This window comes from Puntigrus tetrazona, unplaced genomic scaffold (genome assembly GCF_018831695.1).
Source record: "Puntigrus tetrazona isolate hp1 unplaced genomic scaffold, ASM1883169v1 S000001111, whole genome shotgun sequence".
NCBI lineage: Eukaryota > Metazoa > Chordata > Actinopteri > Cypriniformes > Cyprinidae > Puntigrus > Puntigrus tetrazona.
In genome coordinates this window covers 2,408,956-2,426,530 of record NW_025048699.1, presented here as the reverse complement: position 1 = coordinate 2,426,530, position 17,575 = coordinate 2,408,956, and the positions used below count along the sequence as shown (strand labels likewise).

At 36.7% G+C, this 17,575-nt stretch overlaps 1 protein-coding gene across 2 annotated transcripts; it reads right to left on the bottom strand.

The window, feature by feature from the left end:
• Window positions 1–89: 89 nt before the first annotated feature.
• Window positions 90–17,240, bottom strand: nr5a1b (nuclear receptor subfamily 5, group A, member 1b). 2 transcript variants are annotated; one of them, XM_043234433.1, is made up of 7 exons: window positions 17,034–17,240; window positions 16,174–16,292; window positions 15,609–15,750; window positions 13,705–14,450; window positions 4,757–4,876; window positions 4,532–4,679; window positions 90–1,891 (listed from the first exon to the last, which is right to left on the bottom strand). In XM_043234433.1, the coding sequence occupies exons 2-7, from the start codon at window positions 16,273–16,275 to the stop codon at window positions 1,638–1,640; spliced, it is 1,512 nt and encodes a 503-aa protein (XP_043090368.1). In that variant the 5' UTR covers window positions 16,276–16,292; window positions 17,034–17,240; the 3' UTR covers window positions 90–1,637. The 2 variants fall into 2 exon arrangements, with proteins under 2 accessions (XP_043090368.1, XP_043090369.1); XM_043234434.1 differs by having other exon boundaries at window positions 16,234–16,292.
• Between the last annotated feature and the right edge of the window lie 335 nt (window positions 17,241–17,575).

Below are 17,575 nucleotides of genomic sequence, written 5' to 3'. Positions count from 1 at the left end.
TACATCGTCCCTAGCGATAATTCTGATCAAACCATTAAACGTCCCGACCATTGCCAAAAAAATCAAACCCACGCCCTGGGAAACTAATATCTGCTGGTTTAAATAATTTGTATTTATTCATTTGAAACAGTACAGTTAAGCACATTCAAAACAAAATGTCATTAACACAAACATGTTACATGAAAGAGAACTTGACCGATCAGACACTCCACTATACAAAAATGAAAACATGCTGAGATAGCGAAATCAGCTTGGCCTAAGCTTGAGAGGGGCTTAATATCGAGATGGCGTTTCGTAACACTTGCGCGCGCCCAAGCACTCTCGTACACACTCACGCGTTAGAACGCACAGAGACACAAACACATCTGAATAGTTATTTACGCCCATTGATTCTCTCAGCTTCACAGGATCAACAGTGTTAGTTTTAAGGCAGATTTGCGAGTCCTAATTCGCCTCCCCTTTCCTCAGCACGTGCGCGCACACTCTGCTCTTTTTAAACATATACGGTCTTCTGGTGCGTCAAAGGCGCTCCGTTCGTAAACCTAGCGGTTGCATGAGAGGCGCACACGATGCTATCTATGCAGGCAGCTCGCTAGGTTTTATGGCAGAGCTATTACGGGTGTGCTTTGTGTCGGACGAGGCCTCCCTTCTTTCTCTCTCCCTCTCGCTTTCCGTCTCAAAAGGGGAACGTTAATGAAGGTTGTTTAGCTCGTTTACTGGCCTCTATTGAGGAAATCGTTAGATTTCAGCTTATTTGTGATTTCATTTTGTAAATACCTCTTTCGATACGACACACGTGTTGCAGCTTCCTGTCTAAGTGGGCGGTTCTTGGCGCCTAGCCGTATCGCTCGATTACCTTTTTTATAAAAAGAAGAAGAAGCGCTTTTTGGCGTGTGTTTGTGTGTGTGTGTGTGTGTTGAGAGGGAAGGCACGATCTGTTGCTTTTTTTAAGCAGATTACTGAAAGGATGGTGTATTTTTGTAGTCCAAATCCTGAACAGAAGCATTTTGCACAGCATTTTCGCTTCCGTCGACAGGTTAAACGTATGATGTATTTTCATGCTCTATAATGTAAAATACCCTCTTGATTGAAAAAAGGTACTGGCTAACTATGGGCTAAATGGGACTACAGAGATTGTGGAGGACATTCAAGGTCTTCACATCAAACAAGTTAACTCATCTACTCACTTTCACAGCCTCGCTGTGTTTGTAATTGCACTCTCGCGAAGTATTCTAACTTTCAAGGATTTTTTTTTTTTTTTTAAATAAGGACTGAAAGAGCTGAAGTCACACTCGGGTATAGAGTACGTTTAGCCGTTTTGCTTCAAGTGATTGGCTTCAAACAGCGCGTGAGAATCGCTTATATTCTCCAAAATTGTATTGGGTTTGTCAAAGGAAGCAGGGTGATGCTGATTTCTTGTTTGGCCTACAAAAATACGCCATCGCCGCAGCACTCTGCATCACAAATACAGTCAATGACGCTGACATCTCCCCTCTTTCCTTTCAGAAACACAGTGTGATGGTTGATGAGGTTTTCTGTGTGCGAAAGACGACTGCTGCAAAACATCTAGTCAATAACAGTGTCATCTGCAAAGGAATCGGGCCCTGTGTGTGTGTGTGTGTGTGTGTGTGTGTGTGTCAGATGCAGGTTCTCTTGGCATGCAGCATTTCTATGAGGAGGTTGTTGCACGGCACCTCTCCGCTCAGGTGTTTGTAGCACAGGTAGTCTTCAGCTTGTGTGCTGAGTGCTCTGAGCTCGGGAAGGCGCAGAAGGATCTGGCTAAACCTGTCCGGGAATTGTGGATACACACACAGTGTGTACTCCAACAGCGCGGCGTTCACCTGCTCGTACACACTCTCCACGTAAGGCTGGTTTTCCAACAGCTTCACATCTGCAGTTAGAGAAAGCAGGGCGGCAGGGTTATTAACTAAAAGTGTTAGCAAAGGATAAAACCGTGACAACTTTTAAATTGCTTATCATCTACATATAGAAAAAAAATGGAAAGGCAACATTGTTCATTGTCAGTGTGTTTAAACAGAAATAAAATAACTAAACCTGAAGTAAAGATAATAATAATAAATAATAATAATAATAATAAATACTATATAGAAACATGAAAAGCTAAAAAATACAATAATAATAATAATAAGCTAGTTGCAAAAGCAATATTTTTCGGTTTAGTTTAAGTAATATAATAAATTAACTAATGCATAAAAATTATAATATTGTATATATGTAGGCATATTTAATCAATTTTAGCTGGTTGACAAAGTGACATTTTTTTAAGTTGAAGTTCTAAAATAACTAAAACTAATAAATGAACAAAAATAAATACTATATGCCTGGACATATTTTTAAAAACTAATAAAAATCTTAAGTAGGCCTTAAATTAATAAATGATCAATAAATAAACACTATTAAAAACTGGCCAATAAAGACATAAAAATAAGTATTTTAGCTAATTTAAGCTACTTGCCATCAAGATAACTAAAACTAAATAATAAAAAATACTATACATATATATACATATATATATATATATATATATATATATATATATATATATATATATATATATATATATATATATATATAAACTAAATAAAAACAAATTAAAATGCCAAAAAACAACATAACCAGAACTTGAACTAAAACTAAAGTGAAAACAGAAAATCGAAATATAAAAAATGTATTCAAAATATGAACAAAGGCTAACAGTAGGCTATATCAATGGTACTAAAATAACAGAGAGATGCGCCAACAGAGTCTCAATAATGACTGCCTGAGTGGAAAATGGGTTTTCAAGCACTTTCTGAACGCACACAAATACAAACACGCACACACGCTCACACACACACACACACACACACACACACACAACCTCAGGCACTCTTATTATGAAAAGCAGCTTTTGTCGGCGCTAAATTGCTCTCACTTTAGCGAAGGCGAACAATAAAGGAGCATTTTCATCTGAAGATGAGAAAGAGAGGGCCGCGGCGGCGCGGACCAATATGGGGTCAATCCATTAAACTTCTTTTGAGCCGGAGCCTCGCTATAGACGGCGTGTGTGCGTCCGCGAGCGGATACGGGGTCCGGCTCCTTGCCTTTGTAAACGGGAGCGATTCAGCAGCCTTTCATTTTAATTAAGCCCATTACCCAGTTACCGCGCGCCCCGCGCCACACAAAGCGCACCGCCACTCACGACAAATAGCGCGATGCACGCGCGTCCTCGTTAGCGGGGCTCGAAATCAATGCAATATTCATCTTTTGAGAAGTTAATTAGCCTCGGTCAAACCCCGGCGGAGGAAATATAGATACGCTCAATAAGACGCGGGGGACGGGGTGACAGGCGCTGACGCCGAGCCTATGAAAATGCCTTTTATATGAAACTATTAAAACATCGGCATTGCTGAACGGAGGGAGACAGACACAGAAAAAGAGAAAATTTCACACCTCTTCCTCATTAATGAGAAGTCGTTTTGGCCTCTGGAATTAGGCTAGTTAAGAACTAAAACTCATCAAAACACTTTAGTGGAACTTTATCAAATATATATATATATTTTTTGAATAAAAACGATCCTATCCAGTGACGCGCGCGGGATACTGCCACACTTCCGTCAGCCAATCAAAATGCAAAACGAGATTTTAAGACGCGCTCTTAGGACATTTGACACAAGGTTAATAAAAAAAGTCTTGAATTAAATAGCGGGACACTTTTTGGTCTTTTGAGGGGAAAAAAAACGTTTTACAGTTTACTGTGGAAAATGTAAACTGGAAAAAAAAACATTCTGGTTATGAGGTCACAAACAAATTCACGCGGTTCAGAGGTTTCGAGGGTCGGTCGTTTTTTTTAGTCATCAAAGACACATTAAACTGAGAAAAAGCGAATGTAAAGACATTTGTAATGTTACAAAAGATTTCTGTTTTTAAAATCGCATTCAGTAAAGAACCTTGGGGGAAAATGTAGTCTTTCTCTGTTTCCAGAACAAATTATTAAGCAGAACAACTGTTTTCGACATTAATGTTAATAGTAGTTATTCTTGAGCAGCAAATCATGCTTTTTTTTTCTTAATATGCAAATCAGCATACTGGGAATGATTTTTGAAGGGTCATGCCACATTCAAAACTGGAGTAACCCTGCTGAAAATTCTTAATAAGATAATAAAATGATCAAATATGTTCAAATAGTTACTTTAATTAATAGGAATAATCATTTAAAAATGGAAAAAATCCTCAAACTTTTAAACTGTATACAACTGTGCGTGCAAATCTGGTCACATGGAAAGAGATCAGCCAATCGCATCAAAGCTCATGATTGGAAGTAAAGTTAAAAATACAAAAAAATCTGACAAAACGGCATGCATTTAGTGCGAAAAACAAAACGTTGACTAACATTATGTGCGCAGACAATTATATCCCCCATGTTTAATAATCGTGTTTTTATTCAAAAACACTAAACCCCAAAATGGCAAAAGAAAGCACTTTCTCGTAAAACTATGAGCGTAACTGAGGTTTGAGTTTATATTCTCACCAGGGTTGAAGAGGATGAGGTATTTGAGACAGGCGGTTTCTCTGCGGTCCAGCTGAAGCTCCTGTAGACGGTGCACCAGCTCCTGACCTCTCTGTATCATCCCGCTCAGAGTGACCCCTGCCTGGGCCAGTAAAGACGCAAGCTCAACCTGACACACACGTAGACATGAAATCAGCACGTATATATTTGTGCCTGTATCATGTCAGTTTGGACCGTATGTGTTACCTCCTGTCCAGTAATGAGAAGCACGCTGTCCTCTTTCCCGTGATGCAACTGTCTGGCGATGTAATCCAGCACAAGCAGCTCACTCCAACAGTTATGCAGCAACTTCATCTGATCTCCCACCTGTGGAGCAGAAAGAAATGAAATGCAAGTAGACAAAATATTTTCCAAATATATATATATATATATATATATATATATATATATATATATATATATATATATATATATATATATAATGTTTTATTAATTCTAAAATATTATTTAATATCTTAATTATATTTATTGATACTTTACTTTTATATTATTTATTAAGTGAATCAGAGTTGTTACTCTTTAAATAAAAAAGTATGTATGACAAAGTTTTTTATTTGCTTTTTGACAAAAAAAAATCTAATCTAGAGGAGATATTTATAGTGAAAAAATCTAATTATATTAAGTCTCCATTTTTAAATTAATTTCAAAAGTTGCTCTTTCATAGCTCAAGAAATTAAGCTATATTTACTGATACGTGTTATTATTTAATACAATTCAACATTTAGTTACAAATACGTCGATTCATATTTTTATATTAGTTACATTTGATTTCATCAGGGAATCTCAGTTGTTTCTCTGTAAAATGATAAAATAAATAACAAATGAGATATATTTTTTTCTTGAATAAAAACAATCATATCTAAAATTACAGAGATATATAAATACGAAAGGAAATATTTTATTTTAATATTTATTTACATTAAATTCTTTTTAAATCTCTAGAGGAGACCGTTTTATTTTTTTACCAGCCTCTTTTTGCTTTCTAAAAGAACTGGACGTGATTAGCCTAAGCGATCCCGTGTTTTGCCATTTCTTTCCTACATTTTCATTTCGTGTATAAATAAATAATAAATAAACACACATATTCGCTGTGATACAATGTGAATATGCCATTGTGCCCACACGCATACAGCACATTCAGACACGTTTAAAAGGTGCCTCACCCACACAAAATCGAGAGCTGCAAGTTTTCTCCCGCCAACACAATAGCGTTGACTTGCTGTATAAAAATGGAACAGAATGGACTGAACCATCATTTAGGCCAGCAGAAACGCGATTCAGGCTTCATTCAATAGCCGGCCGCTATTATGCATATTTACGCATCCGATTTAGCAGGTGGAATAGTATTGAAAACGGCCAATTATGTAGATGATATAATTCTACAGAAACAACTTTCAGCTCACTGTTGCGTAGGAGATCCGTGACCCCTCAGGAGCCTCCCGGGGCGGAACAGTTAATTGCAGAAGGAACTCGCTTATGTTTTTTTTTTTTAAAGCGCATAGAATTGGACGGCGGCTCCATCAATCCCTTTATGCCGCGCTGCTGTTGCCATGACGAGAGATTTTACGGCACACAGTGAAGGAAGCTGGAGGCTGTCTGTTGCTGTAGATACGCAGGTACACGATGTGCACGAACGACAATAACGCGCTCACAAACAGAGCCGAGCAACGCTGAGGTGAACGCTATTCAACACCGCGTCGTCGTGCAGCAAACAAATCATTTAAAATCTTAAGAATTCATTTTTTGTACTGATTACTAGTCGCCAACAACTAGTGTTAATAAATATGAAAAATATAGTTCACTTAAAACGTTGTCGTTTGAAAAAAAAGAAAAGGAACACAAAGAAAGTAATGTTAGCTTATTTAAGCTAACGGAAGTAGCTAAAGCTAGTCAACGTTTTGACGAAAGCTTCAGACTTTCGGTCTTGAAAAGAAAGACAAAACTTTCTGCAATAGCGGCTGCTTTCGTGAATAAACACAGAGACGGCTATTTGACTTGAAATGAACCCACTGCGAACTTTTGTCGGCGATGCTAGACAGCCAATTACTGGGAAGAATCGAGGCACTGTGGTATGATTTACAGTAAAGTGCTCAAGTGGGATAAATTCAGAAATAACGTCACATTACAAGCGGACCACAAAACGACGCATTTTACCTCGTGGATGATCAGGCGTGATGCGCATGCGCACAGCGTTTAAATGCCCATATTGCCTAATCACAAATTAGTCGCTCGTTATTAACAAATAAATAAATAAACGTTAGTAAGAAGGTAGTATGAATCGATGTGAAAATCGGTAGAATAGTGAGCCTGGTCTATGTGGTAACATTAAAGTGCGTATAAATAGCACGGTAAATAAAAATGCAAACCTTTTTTATCGTATGTATGACGCCCGTTTAGCCTGCATGTAATACGTATAGTTTGCACGTGCATGTGATATGAAATGTGTTGGCGTGCATATGACACGCAGTTTTCTTGTACATATGATCCCACCCATCGCGTAACATATACACGCCAAAACCCATTTTTGCGTATTAATACCACGCAATATTATTCTCACCCTCAGGCCATTCAAGATTTAGAAGAGTTTGTTTCTTCATCGGAACAGATTTGGAGAAACGTAACATTACACCAGAGGATCCTTTGCATTGAATGGGTGTCCAAACAGCTGATAAAAACATCACAGTAATCCACCAGTAATTCATTCTATTCCAGTCCATCAATCAACAGCAAAAATGAGTGTTTGTAAGGAACAACTTATAATACATCAATATCAGCAATAATTAATTTTACTGCTTTCTCCAGCAAAAAAAACGGTCTCATATACATCAGGAAAAACTTTGTTTCATTCAACTTTGTTTTTTTTTTCCACTACGCATGATGTTATGCGATGGGCTGGAGTAGTATTACTTGCATATTATTGTGTTGTTTTTATCAGCTGTTTGGATTCTCATTCTGACGGCACCCATTCACTGCCCTGGTAAACAAGTGCTAATGCAGGTTCTAAATATCTACGTCTTATACGGCGTGACTACATTTTCAGCAAATTTATTCTCAAGTGAACTATTCCTTTAATAGCCACATCATTTTCACAAGAGTGCCAAGGAAAAAAGGTTTATCAATTAAAGTGACAAATAGCCCCAAGAAAATAAATAAACAAAATCAATAAATGATACTAAGTGCTACAGTAAGGACTTCCAGAAAAACAAACTTCCCTTTTGAATACTGAACCTGCGACTTACTACCATTACTAGTATACTAGCATTTTTCAGCTTGTCCTCGGCGGCATCACCATAAGTGCTGTGTGAGGCCGCTTTTGGAGAGTGTCAGATGCCCTTGGCACCCCAGTGTGGGCTATTATATGGGACAGAGAAAAAGCTTTGCTCTGAAAAGATTATGAGTAAAACAAGACCCTTGTCCATTTCTCAGCACTAGCTGTTGACTCTGAAATCACACACAGACGCGCACACATTCACATCCACACTTGAACGCCACAACACTTCCCTGTCAGTGCTTTATATATTTTGTAACCCTCATTTATCGTCGATAATACCTGCCCGCTGCCCCAGACTTCCACAACACAGGCTTTATTCTTGTTGCTATTTCTCTCTCCGTTTTATCTTTGCAGAATAAACCCGCCTCTTTTTGTGTTGCAGGAATTTGAGATTTTGACCCAGAAGGACCCAAACGTCCAGCTGTGTGAATGTGGAAGTTAAACTCAAACAGAGCACAGAGGACAGAAGCTATGTTTTCAATTCAGTTTTAGTGTACTGCTGCTTAATATAGTTGTTTACTATATACTACTGTTTACTATGCACTATATATATATATATATATATATATATATATATATATATATATATATATATATATATATATATATATATATATCAATATATACTGTTTACTATATACTACTATTTATATATATATACTATATATATATATATATATATATATATATATATATATATATATATATATTACTGCTCAATATAGCTGTTTACTTCTGTGTGCATTGGACACACACTGGCATGACCATGCAATAACATGATCAAATAATTGGTTAAATATAATTCAGAAATATGCATAAAAAAATTTACATGGTAAATGCTAATTTCTTGTTGACTTTACAAAATTATAGAATGCATTATGCAATATGCAAATGTTTATATGCTGCTTTTTTTTTACATGGCTTCCAGTTTAAACAATTAAGTTTTACATCATTACATCAGTTTACATCATTTATTTAAAAAAAAAAATATATATATATATATATATATATATATATATATTATTATATATTATTTATTTATTTTTTAAATTATACACTTTTTTTAATTACTTTTTTGTGTTAGAATAACTTTGCCATTTCTGGACTAAATCATGAAGGAAATGTTACAAATCATGGCAGGTTTAATTATTAATTATTAAATGTCAGTTGTGGGTCAAGTTTATTTATTTAGAAAGGAATACGTTTATTCAGCAAGGACACGTTAAATTGATCAAAAGGCGATAAAAGGCATCTATAGGTTTACAAAAGACTATTTTTTAAATGCTGTTCTTTAAACATTCTATTCATCAAATAATCCTGAAAAAAAAATGTATCAGCACATTTATGTTCAACACCGATAATAATAATAATTATAATAATAATATTTCTTGAGCAGCAAATCAGCATATTCAAATGATTTTTGAAGGACAACATGATACTGAAGACTGAAAATGAAGTTTAAAATTCAGCTTTGCAACACAGGAAAAAAAATCCCATTTCATAAAATAAAGCAATTTTTTGAAACCGTAATAATTTGTTACAATATTATTGATTTTACTGTATTTCTTTTGTGTTGATTAAATCAACCTCACTCACCTGCACGCACAAACACACACACATGCACACGCGCACACACGCGCACACACACACACACACACACACAAATGCATTATACACACTGTCTGCAAGTATGGTAGTATGTTTTACAGAACACCACTAGCCATCCTGTCAGACACGCGCTGCACATGTTTGTCTTCAGAGGGTAAATAAACTAACAGTTCACATCCGGCGTGTGTGTGGGTGTGATATGTGTGTGTGAACACACCTGTTCAGGTAATAGTGTGAAGTGGAAATAATCCATCAGCACAGACAGAGGGAGTGATGATGGCATTAACACTGCAACATCCTGCTTCAGTGGATTTATTACAGTCAGTCAGTGTGTCATATCGCTTAAAAAATATACCATACGATCACTAAAGCTCTGGTATTTCGGACTAGGCCTGAGCACTATGGTATTACCAAATGATATGGTAACCGATACACCTTCAGAACAAAAGAAGATTTGTACCTTATTCGCCTATAAGCGGTATTAATGTCTTTAAAATTACATTTTAGTATCTTTTTGAAAGGATATCAGCCCAGAGACCGCTTTTGTACATTTGTTTCTGAAAGTATACCATGGCAGTGTTGCTTTGCTTGTTTGATTTTTGTGTCCCTGGCATACTATTATAGTTTTTTGTTAATATTTAGTATTTTATGGTATTTTAAAAGTTACGCATTTTGTTGTTGTTGTGTATTTTTGTTATTTTGATCAATAGTTACATATTTTTATTTATTTGTATTATTTCTGTTTACTCATTCTTCGTTATTTTAGGAATTCAGATAAAAATAAATGAAAATAAAGCTGTAATGAAATAAGTTTGCAATAAACATTTACTTTTTTATGCTCATAATTTTAGTTTGATAATAACCTCTTCAGAAAAGCGGCACAGAACAGGCCAAAAATACACCAATATTGCAAAATAAGGAATATTTTGTCCAATTAAATCTTTGTATTTTCCCTAAAAACAGCAATTTGCAAATGGACAGTAATTGTGGGCAATCATGTTAGCCAGGTGAACCTCTGTGTTGATTAATTCATTCTCTGAGCCAGAAATATGACCTCCAGGCCTGTAGGTGGCAGTCTAAATCAAACTGATGGACCAGAGAAGCATATTTACCGCCTTTTAAATTAACAAAATAAATATTCATTAAATTCTCAGACTAAATGCTGACAGTAGATGCATTTGCTGTACAAAGGGTTGAAAAGCGGAGATTGATATTGATTTTACTGGTATTTATAAATCAATGACAATAAAAATACCAACGCTCTTAAAATAAAAGGTTCTTCAGTGGTTCTTGGGTTTGGCAAAATAAATTCTTTTCACTGGGTCCTTTGGAAAGGTCTTTAAGTTCCTCAGATCAGCGGGTTTCTAAAGAACTATATGATAAAAAGGTTTCAGTGGAATGTAAAAAGGTTTTCTTACTGCATCAGAATATGTTTCTAATTGGAATCTTTCAGGAGCGAATAATAGTCAGCTGAGTATAACAACTATTTTCAGGAGGAATCTGATGAATTAAAAAGAGTGAGACTTGAATAAGAAAAAATCTTCAGGCAGACCGAACACACGGACACTGCAGCGTTCACATTCTCCCCTTATCTGTAGAGGAATGCTGTTGCTGAACCCCCACACAGACACACACACACACACACACACACACACACAAGTAAAGGACTGGAAATTGCGGTGTTTGCACTAAACCACTGAAAAAAAATCAAGTAAAACATTCAGTTCTATTTGCTGAAGACACATCAAATCAGATTTAGAAGCAAGTCTTGTGTCTTGTATTTTTATTTGAAACAAAAATTATTGTAATTAATTGCTTAATAATTCCATGTTATCGTTCACTCTCTCAGTGTTTTTTCCCCCCAGAATTCAATAATAATATTTCAGATTTTACTTTGGTCTACTTATTGTTTTCTAAGTCTCTATTTCCTACCTCTGTTTTTTTCTATTTTTGTGTGTGTAGAGGTTATGTGTGTGAGTATCATTGTCCGTGCGTGCGTGTGTATAACAGTGAGTGTTACTATGTATATTGTCTGTGTGTGTGTGTGTGTGTGTGTGAGAGACTGTAATGTTTTAATGTGTTTACGCTGCATTGTCAGCAGGGTTTGGAAACACTACAGAGAGCGACAGGACCTCAGAACGGACAAAAGAAAGGAGTGTATCCTCTATTTCCTCTAAAACAACAAACACTCTTGAATTTATTTAAAGAGCTCTTCAGGACCACCAAAACTCAAGTGTTTTATTTAAAGGCCTCTCAATGCCACAGGTTATAATGGACACAATATAACCGCAGCTTTCAATTTATGATTGTTCTGAAAAAGTTAATGAGCTTCTTCAAATCTTAAATATATATCAGCATTTCGGATTAACTGTAAATCCAGACTGCCATATGAAATATGCAAAATGTGATTTTTCAAGTCAAGTGTATAATTGAAACATTCATGAAAATTCTGCATCAGCAAATAAGGTTTTAGTAATCTTGTAATAATAGCAAAATTGCTATTAATGGAATTCTGTTTAGCACCCGATATGAATTTCAAAGTTTGAGAGTCAGATTTTGTCACTTTGTTAAAATGAATCAAAAGTGACAGTTAATACTATTCTGATGTTCATTGTTGCAAAATATTAAAAAAAAAAAATACTGATTGTTTGATATTTTTTCATTAAAGAATATTGGAAAAATTGTATCACAGTTTCCACATAAAAAAATATATTCAGTTGTTTGACATAATAATAAGAAATGTCTCTTGAGCAGCAAATTGGCAAATTACAATGATTTCTAAAAGATCATGTGACTCTGAAGACTGGAGTAAATGGTGCATTGCAGAAATCTCAGAAAATATTATATTATTTCACAATATTACTGTTTTGTTCAAATAAATCCAGCCTTGGTGATCATAGGAGTCTTCTTATATTAATAAATCTTATTAAACCAACTCTTTTGAATGTTAGTTGATATATATGTACACAAAACATGCCCTAAAGTGATTATTACCTTATATTATACCTATATTATTCGCTCTACTATGTTCAGACTTTCAAATCAACACCAGCTCAAACTATCATATCAATGCAGAGTTTTCATGCTGTTTGTGTCATTTATGCTACAAAACCTTATAAAATGACCAGGAAGCTAAAATAATTTCCTCAAATACACCAGTTGATTGAATCACATCAGACATCACCGTCCGCATGAGCTATTATAAACATGACAGTGAGCCAGAGCAAACACAGCAGGCCAGGACTGTTCGTCTGGAAACACACACACACACACACACACACACACTCACTCTCCCGGTTCATCCATGTCAGCATCATTTCATCATGCCAACCGCATCCGCTCTGTTCATGCAAACATTGTGTCTCTGTGTGTGTGTCTGTGTGTGTAATATTAAATCCTAATATTACTCAATCACACACATATATATATATATATATATATATATATATATATATATATATATATATATATATATATATATGTGTGTGTGTGTGTGTGTGTGTATATATATATATATATATATATATATATATATATATATATATATATATAATCAGATTGATATAATATTACAGTAAAATTACAGATTTAACCCTCACAAAAATCTGTAATTTTATGTCATCATTTGGCTGTAAAACACCCACAAATTTAACAGAAAACCTCTGGGTCGTGTTTGCATTTTCTTGAAGCTTGAAATCAGGATTAGGCACAGAATAATGTTTTCAAAATCATTCACACATGTAGAAAACGGGCTGTGAATTTGAACAAATAGCTGTAACCTGGCTTAGAGGAAGATGGGAATCACGTCTTTGAGGCGGTTTTTCTGGCGACTAAGAGATTGTTTCACCTTAGAAAAGATTGCTAAAAGCAAAACGCACCAAGTAAGAGACTATTTTTTTTTAATCAACAACCCAAAATTAGCAGGAAACCAGCACTGGATTTTGTTCAGCAAATATGACGCAATGCGATTTTTCGTTTAGGACAATTCAACAAAAATTTAAATTCTGTTATCATTTGCTCACCCCCGAGCTGTTCCAAACCTGTATAAAGGTGTTTCTTATTTTGGTAACAATCGACGGCAGCCATCGACCTTCATACTATTTTCCTCCGTGCTATAGGAGTCAATGGCTGCCGTCGGCTCAGCATTCTTCAAAATATCTTCCACCGCGTCCGGGCGCAAGAAAGAAACTCGTACAGGTTTGGAGTGAAGGATGACAGAATGATCATGTTCAGTTTCGCTGGCGTTCACACTTACCTTGAGCTCCTTAAAGAAGATGCAGCTCCGCGCCCACTCCACTATAGAGAAGAGCGTCTGATCGGCCATGTGGCACATCAGGCCGAAGGTGCTGAGCCGCTCCTGTTTGGCAGCGAGACGTGTGTTCTGTTCCTGATTGGCCGGCGCGCTCCGAGAGTTCTGTTCCTGCTGCAGGTGGGCCAGGTGAGCGCTTATCTTGCTTTGCACCTGCAGCTCATCTTGCTCACAGCGGACAAACTCCAGAACCAGCGGCGGCAGGGTTAAGCCCGGCGGGGCGAGGGGAGGGCTGCTAGACACCCGCGTCTGGTCGACGTACGTGAAGCCTGGAACGGATTCTGGGGAGCTGGCGCTGGTGTAGTGCTCGGAGCTCGTGTATTGGTCGGGGTACTCGGATTTGATGGCGCGGCTGGCCAGGGTGGGATATGCCGGGTACTGCGCCGGGAGAGGGGTGTGGGCCGGGATGGGGATGGATAAGCTCAGGGAGCTGGAGGCGTAGAGGTTGCGTTCGTAATCTGTAGGGGCCACAGAGGTGCCGATGTTCGGGTGGGTGTTTTTCGGAGCCGGGGCGGACAGAGCGGTGCCGAAGCTGTAGTCAGACTGAGGGGATGACATCAAAGGGGGCGTGGTTTCCATCTTTAAGCCGCTCGCCCGGATGAGAGCTTTCTTCTGCTGCTTCAACGCCCGGTCTCGTTTGTACATGGGGCCAAATTTATTGCGCCCGCCTCGCATCCGATCAGCACGGACAGCTGTGAGCACAAGCAAAACCATATTACAACAGCTATATTTTACATGAAAATGAATATTTAACAAAAAACTGTTTTATAATTGAGCATTATCATCTTAACAAAAAGTCATTAAAAATCAAATGTATATTATTTAGCATTATAAAACGTATTATAAAAATAATTATATTTGTATTACAACATATAGTAAGTCTATAATATTGTACAGGATTCTAAAATTGCACGATAATAATAAGAATATAATGAAAAATCTGGTACATGCTCAGTAAGTGCATGTGCATTATAAGTATTATACTACATTTATATTACATACAGTAATTTCAAATTACAGCCAAATGAATAAAATTCTTCAGAGCAGTAGTTGAAGCAACTAGAGTTTTTTTTCCCCTAAAAGTAATAATAAATAATAAAAAGATATTTGTGGAAAGCTTTCGGTTCTAATTGGAACGTTTATTTTTGGAATAAAAGAGTCGTGTTCCACAAACAGTTACGTGTCGCTTCTTGACCGTTCCTCTAGAATTCGTTCTTCTATTAACTCACGAACTAGTTAAAAAAACCTCTATAGCCCGCCTGATTAAAAATAGAGCTGTGCTTAAATGAATACTTAACCTTGATCCAGAAGCAAAGCGCGCGCAGCCGGTGAGGCAAAGGTGCCTGCAGATAATAGCGACCTTGCAACAAGAACGGCGATTTGTTTTTTCTCCACTGTTTATTTTTCTCGTCTTTTTTTTCTCTCTCTAATTCTACATCTAAAAACTAACCAGCCTGCTGCGATTCAATTGTATTTTTTTATGTCTTAAATAGACCGACCAGCCTCGCGCGATATAATTTAGGTCAATCGTTTTAGCCAGTTTTTCGATTAGATAATATAGCTACAGAGCTACAGAGCCTGTCACAAGATTATATATATATATATATATATATATATATATATATATATATATATATATATATATATATATATATATATATACATTCATATAACAATAATAAATGACAAGATAAAATGCACGAGGACATTAGTCAATAACAATATGATTTTTAAATAAATGTTTATAGTTGTAATAGTTTAAATAACCTTTTAGTATTTAACCTTACGCATTTCAGATTTATGCAGTAGCTGAATTTGAGATTAATATGAGTTATGCATATTTCGCTCACCTTCCAGCCGCATCCCGACGTTCAGACATTTCTGGAAGCGGCAGAACGGACACCGTTTCCTCTGGGTTTTATCGATCTTACAGTCCTGACTCTCTGCACATGTGTACCGTTTGTTATTCTGTACGGTCCTCTTAAAGAAACCCTTTAAAATGAAGGTAGAAAATAATATTACCATTCGACGAGATAGAAGAAAAGAAAACGAACAGGCTATTTACAATTAGCATATACAGATCATTTATTTATGGTATAAATCGCCAAAGCGAATTTAAAATTAATAAACAGGCTACGTTGTTTATTTGCATCGAAATGTAATAAAAACGTCTAGCCCTTTAAAGCCTAATGTGCATTTTTCATCTTCAATCTAGCTGTTTCTACTTGATATGACCTTTAATAAACAGCCCACTTTTGCAATGGCAGTCAGGCTGATTCGCTCATACGCCTATTAAATTATATAGGGATAAATATGTGAAGCATTTTGATTAAACAATTGATTCTTAGCTAACCTGTTCATCGCGTTTACCGTCATCGCATTAGACGGACTTTAGGGTTACTGAAAATGCAATACCTTGCAGCTCTCGCAGGTTAATAAACCATAATGATAGCCAGAAACTTTATCTCCACACACCGGACACAACTCTTCCAGGTCCGTATCATAACTGTAGTCCATTCCGCCCCGCCGAGCGCCTGCGCACAAATAAACGAACACACACTCCTAAAACAGCAAACATTCTTCCCATCGAACACGTAAATGAATCTCGCTATTACTGATTGTTTTCTGGCACCGTAACAATTTAAGGTTTTCTAGAAAGAGCAATAATTAAAATAAAAAGATATAGCAATCGACCAAATAGTAAAACCCTCACTGACACTAGATGCAACCCTTTTATAAATATGTAAAAAAAAAAAAAGCCTTTAAATGATCGCATTCAATTTATTCACCTACATCCACTGTAAACATTATTTTTACGTGTGTTACAAGAAGTCTTTTAAGTTCAAAATGTCGAGTTATAACACCGTTTCTTTATTAATGTGTCGATTTAGTGCATTTTTTCTACACATCTTTTTCAATGTGTAATCTATGAAAAAGCAGGTATTTGCATTCCTGCCACTGACAAATGATTTCGAAAAAAAAACAACCAAACAAAAAAAACATAGCTAGTTCACATTTTAGCATTGCACTTTTTCCACAATAATTATCCCCTTACGTTAAGTAAACGATAAAATATTACAAAAGCTAATACTGCCATGTGCCTATTTGTATTATTTCGTTAAATATAGCTTATCAAACACAGCCATGGACCTGATAATGCGGTGGTGTTAAATTATAAGTTTATTGCCAGAACAATCATTCTCTGGTCGACACGCGAATAGGTCCGAACGACTTTAACGAAAGCGTGTGATGTCGACGTGAAAGGCAACCGTTACCTGTCAGTGACTCCCTGCTCCTCTGCGGTGCTTCAGTGCCGCCGATCCCTGCGCGAGGAATTTAATCACCAGAGCCGCGACACCGCGCGATCCTGCCGGTTCAGTGCGCGAGAGTTCCCGCGTGAGAAAAACCCGCGTGATGTGTGCGAGGACAGCGCGAGGGCAGCAGCTCTTTAGTGTTTGGCCTCGTGCGTTCACAGAGCAGACATGCCCTCATATTCACACACGCACACACACACACACACACACACACAAAACACAAAACTGTCAATGAGCGACAGGAAGAAGCGCCTATCTGCAACAGGTACTGAGGACGGGGAGGAGACAACAGTTTGCAAACGACTGCTTCGAATAAACTCCAAATCATTTCAGGATTAAAAATAAATCACGTTTGCTTTTCAAATCGACCGACCTATTTTTAATTGTATTTTTTTGATAAAACGCATAGCCGAATTTTATTTTAAGAAAGAAAAAAAGCTGTCAGTGGGCCAGTACGCACTATTACTAGTATGCACTATTTAGGTAGGCTGCTGATATTTACA